This window comes from Trichechus manatus, unplaced genomic scaffold, assembly GCF_000243295.1.
Source record: "Trichechus manatus latirostris isolate Lorelei unplaced genomic scaffold, TriManLat1.0 scaffold00017, whole genome shotgun sequence".
NCBI lineage: Eukaryota > Metazoa > Chordata > Mammalia > Sirenia > Trichechidae > Trichechus > Trichechus manatus.
Genome location: NW_004443953.1, coordinates 8,992,101 through 8,997,730, shown reverse-complemented (window position 1 = coordinate 8,997,730; position 5,630 = coordinate 8,992,101). Strand labels below are relative to the sequence as shown.

Genomic DNA, 5,630 nt, shown 5'->3' with positions numbered 1-5,630 from the left:
AACCTACAAAAAGAAAAGAAATGAAAAAAAAATCCACAAACAAAAGGAACTCATCACAGGAGAGTAAGAGGAACAAAGAAAACATCAGCACCACAAAAAAAAAAAAAAAAGCACTACAAAATGCAATCCCACTCCTAGGGATATATCCTAGAGAAATAAGAGCCGTCACATGAATAGACATATGGTCACCCATATTCATTGCAGCACTTTTCACAATAGCGAAAAGATGGAAACAACCTAGATGCCCATCAACAGATGAATGGATAAATAAAGTAGGGTACATACACACAATGGAGTATTATGCAGCGATAAAGAACAATGATGAATCTGTGAAGCATCTCATAACATGGATGAAACTAGAGGACGTTATGCTGAGTGAAATAAGTCAATCACAAAAGGACAAATATTGTATGAAACCTCTGCTGTAAAAACTCATGTAAAAGTTTACACACAAAAAGTAACAATCTTTGTTGGTTACGAGGGATGGGAGGAGTGGGGGGGAGCTAAATAGACAATAGACAAGTCGTAACTTTGGTGAAGTGTAAGACAGTACACAGTACTGGGGAAGCCAGCACAACTTATACAAGGAAAGGTCATGGAAGCTCCATAGACACAGCCAGACTCCCTGAGGGACTGAATTGCTAGGCAGAGGACTGTGGGGACCATGGTCTCGGGGAACATCTAGCTCAATTGGCATAACACAGTTTATAAAGGTAATGTTCTACATTCTACCTTGGTGAGTAGCGTCTGGGGTCTTAAAAGCCTGTGAGCAGCCATCTAAGATACTCCACTGGTCTCAAGCCTTCAGGAGCAAGGGCGAATGAAGAGAACAAGATATGAGGAAAAGATTAGTCCAAAGGACTAATGGTCCACAGCTACCATGGCCTCTACCAGACTGAGTCCAGTACAGCTAGATGGTGCCCGGCTACCACTACTGACTGCTGTGACCAGGATCACAATAGAGGGTCCTGGACAGAGCTGGAAAAGGATGTAGAACAAAATTCTAACTCACAAAAAAAAAACCAGATTTACTGGCCTGACAGACTTGAGAAACCCTGAGAGTATGGCCCTTGGACACCCTTTTAGCTCAGTGGTGAAGTCACTCCTGAAGTTCACCTAACAACAACAGCAACAGCAGTATGTAAAGAGTATTTTTATTTTGTTATATTAACAGCAAATGCTAATTGACTGATTATTATATTTATTGAAGTTGTATGTATGAACAAATTACTTCAAAATTTTAAAATTAATTTTTTATTTTTATGTTTTATGTAAGAATTTATAATATTAGTAACATTAAACTCTTTAGTCTGTAGGAAAAGAACTACATCAAGACTTTTCTTAAACCACCATGTAATGTCATTCAGACATTGTTTTAAAAAGAAAAACTCTCCTTCAAATATGTAGCTGAATATATCAGTTTTAAACAGTGAATTGGTGGATTATTGTACTGTTTTATGTGTTAATGGGGGGAAAAAGCAGTGTTTTTTGTACAAGTTAAAGTGGGTCTGAGATTTGTAAAACATTATGTTTCTTAAATTTGCTTTGTAGAAAATTGCAAGAAAATTTTAGGAGAAAATGCTAAGCATAATTATGGTTGTCAAGTCACTATTCAGTCTGAACAAGAAAAGCAGTTAATGAAACAGTATCGCCGTGAAGAAAAAAGAGTTGCCAGACGTGAAAAAAAGGCTGGAGAAGACGGAGAGGTTTCAGGAGAAGGACTGATGTGCTTTGATCCTAAGGAATTGCGGATGCAAAGGTAATAAATGCCAGAAGCTGAAAAATGCTTATGCTGTAATTGCAACTTTTACATACTATTATCATTTTTTAGTTTAGTTTTAGCAATTTAGATGATTCTTCTAGTCACTTTTTTTTACAAGAATGTAGTTTTGTTGTATGAACACCTGATTTTCTGCGATAAGAAAGCAATGATCTGCTTAATTAGAATATTCTTGGTTGTATCCACATTGGTGAGAGATTTAGATTATAGAAGTAAGCTGTATTTAGATCTTTTGCACACACCATTGGGTTAAGATTTATGAAGTCTACATAAATTTATTGGGACTCTCCTTTTTTCTTTTCTATCTTAGTGAATACCATGTTGTTAGAAAAGGGAAAATGAAATGAAGAAAGACGTTACCACCTTCGGTTCTTTAAATATTGAAACTCATTTAAAATACCTTCTTAAATGTTTTCGGATTGTGGAAAACAAAATCATCAAGACCGTTAAGTCAGATTTATCTGATTGTTTATCTAAAATAGTATTTAAAAATGTGACAAATCCTCTTTGATTGCCCAGAAAATTTCAGGATTGCTGATATCTTCCTTTGTTTAGTTTAATTGTTTCTCGTTTAGAATGTAAGGCTACGTGAAATAATTATTATAGTGACCTTGTTTTATGCTTTCCTTTTCAAGATAAAAAAATTCAGATTTGGCCTATTTTGTGTTTATAGAGAACAGGCACTTCTGAATGCTAGGAGCTTTCCAGTTCTGAGCAGGCCGAGAGAGATGGGTATTGAGAAAATACGTTATCCCCATGTTTATGATTCCCAGGCTGAAGCCATGAAAACATCGGCTTTCATTGCTGGTTCAAAGGTATGCCATTGGTGTATGGCCCCTTTTGGACGAAAATGTCTCTTCTGAAGAAATAACACAGATGTTCCTTATTTCCATTGTGACTTTAGTACTAGTTGATTATACTTTGCTAAATTGTATTTAAAAATATTGGGGAAAATGAAATAATGGAGTGTATGTAAAGTTCCTGACACATACTAGGTATTCAGAAAGTATTAGTTCTCCGCCCTTTCATTATTTATGCAACTTGTCTTTTTGAGGTTTAGCAGTTGAATCACTGTTTTGACTAAACTTTCCACTGTAGTATTACACATTTTTTCGTAGTTGAATACTTTTGTCTTCAGAAATACATTTGGCTCATGTGTTACATGTGAAAGAATCCCTGGTGGTGCAGTGGATAAGCACTTGACTGCTAACCGAAAGGTCGGTGGTTCAAACCCACCAGAGGCTCCATGGAAGAAAGATGTGGCAGTCTTCTTCCGTTAAGATTACAGCCTGGGAAACCCTGTTGGGCAGTTTTACTCTGTTCTGTGGGGTCACTATTAGTTGAAATTGACTTGACGACAAAGATTTGATTTTGGATTATATGAGATACCTGCTTCATGAATGCTTTGTGTGTATGTGTTTGTTTGGTTTGGTTTGATTTGGGCTAGCTTTCCTTTAAATTAACCATGTTAATTTACCAGTGCTATGTCATAAAACCCAGTAATGTTCTTTATCTTTCTCTCTAATTAATGAATTTTTGTCAGAAGAGTTGTTCTATTTTTTATTATTATTGTATGATGCTTATAGATGATTTTACCAGAAGGAATCCAGAGAGATAATAACAAGATCTATGAAGAAGTAAAGATTCCCTACAGTCAACCAATGCCAGTTGGCTTTGAGGAAAAGCCAGTTTATATCCAAGACTTAGATGAGGTGAGATGAATGTTTTATAGAGCTGATATTTTTGATGTCTGGTATGTTTAATGAATGGATTTGTATTAGAATATGTATTTAAAGAAATTAATATTTGGCTAATACAGTACAGAGACATATGTAGCTAGTGACTATAAGAACAGCAATAGGGGACTTTACATTTTAAAAAATGCATGTATACATATATTCGTTCACATATAAATATATTTAATGTGTATATACTTCTGTATCTACATGTTTATGGTGGTAATTTCAGCTAATCTTTGATTTAATCTATGTTAACTAATTTAAAGTAGCCCTAGTGGTACAGTGATTAAGTGATTGACTGCTAACCGAAAGGTCAGTGGTTTGAACCCACCAGCCACTCTGTGGGAGGAAGATGTGGCATTTTGCTTCTGTAAAGATTACAGCCTTGGAAACCCTGTGGGGCAGTTCTGCTCTGTCCTGTAGAGCTGCTATGAGCCGAAATTGTCTTTACGGCAACAGGTTTGATTTTTTGGTAAGGTAACTTAAGTACAATATTTTAAGGGATTCATGTATTGATGTATCAAATGGTCAACCTATGATGAAACAAACTACTTTCTTGTAGGGGGAGCGGCTAAATTCTGAAGTGTTTTCTTTATTCTCTTTAACTTTAAAATTTTTAACAATTTCAAACCTACAGAAAAGTCGTGTGAATACTAACATCCTTCACCTAGATTCACCATTTGTTAAAATTTTGCCACATTTGCTTTATCTCAAAGTAAATATTTCTTAATATACAGTATACATACTATTTAAAGTTAATCTTTTCCATCATCAAAATGAAGTTGCTGAGTTTTTTCACATATAAGGCATATGTAGTCATTCAGAAATACCAGCAAAAATACAGGCAAGCAAAAAGAGCAGCATAAAGAATACTCATACTCCTGCCTACCTATAGTCAACCGTAATTAACACCTTTCTGTACATATGTGTGCATATGTATTTTGCTTTACAAAAATAGAATTATATCATATATACTGTTGTGTGTGTATAGCTATTTATATATAGCTGTATATACACACCCACACACAAACATATATCTTTATATGCTAATAGACATATTTTTGAAGCATCATTTTTAATGACCCCACAGTATTCCATTTGATGCCTTTATTATTTTTTAAACTATTTCCTTATTGTTCAAAAAATATTTAGGTTGTTTTCTATAACAGGTGTTTATAGTAGAATAAAATTATGGTTATGTCCTGTATTAGTGGTTTTCATCCTGTGCATCAGAATTACCTGTAGAAATTTCTTAAAATCCAAATGCCTCGGTGTCTTATTAATTCACAATTTCTTGAGAAGTGTTCAGATACCTATATTTTCAAGATAATTTTGAAGTATTATAGGTGACTTTGATATGTAGCCAGGACTGACAGCCTATGTACTTAAACAATTATAGTAAGATTTTTTTTTAAACTTTACCAATCATTATGAGCATTATTATTTATAAGATTTATTTAATTTTATATTATATTATGTCTTAGTTCTTTAAGTTTTCATTCAAAAACATCATTGACATTCATTGTCTATAATAATGAATGAATCAGTCTTATTTTTCTACCATACCCATTGAACCATACCCGTTGAACCAAACCCGTTCCCATCAAGTCGATTCTGACTCATAATGACCTTAGAGGACAGAGTAGAACTGCCCTATAGGGTTTCTAAGGCTGTAAATCTTTTTTTTTAATTGTGCTTTAAGTGAAAGTTTACAGTTCAAGTTAGTTTCTCGTACAGAAATTTATACACACATTATTATGTGACCCTAGTTACTCTTCCCTGTACTGTGACAGCACACTCATCCTTTCTCCTTTCCACCCTGGATTTCCTGTGTCCATTCAGCCAGCTCCTGTTCCTTTCTGCCATCTCATCTTGCCTCCGGACAGAAGCTGCCCTTTTAGTCTCATGTATCTACTTAAGCTAAGAAGAACACTATTCAGGAGAATCATTTTATGTCTTATAGTCCAGTCTTGTCTTTGTGTGAAGAGTTGGCCTATTACTATAATTGTTTAAGTACATAGGCTGTCAGCCCTGGCTACATATCAAAGTCATCTATAATACTTCAAAATTATCTTTTAGTTCTGGGTTGACAGACAGTCTGGGGGCCATGC

At 34.7% G+C, this 5,630-nt stretch overlaps 1 protein-coding gene across 4 annotated transcripts in view; it reads left to right on the top strand.

The window, feature by feature from the left end:
• Nucleotides 1–5,630, top strand: part of ASCC3 (activating signal cointegrator 1 complex subunit 3) — a 414,547-nt gene that overhangs the window by 91,613 nt on the left and 317,304 nt on the right. For 3 of the 4 annotated variants that reach the window (XM_004372420.3, XM_023727600.1, XM_023727601.1), the window contains 3 exons: nt 1,552–1,759; nt 2,454–2,595; nt 3,367–3,492. In XM_004372420.3, coding sequence (XP_004372477.2) covers nt 1,552–1,759; nt 2,454–2,595; nt 3,367–3,492 — 476 coding nt within the window. Of the gene's footprint in view, nt 1–1,551; nt 1,760–2,453; nt 2,596–3,366; nt 3,493–5,630 lie in introns of those variants that run through there. The other variant, XM_023727602.1, reaches the window with a different exon arrangement.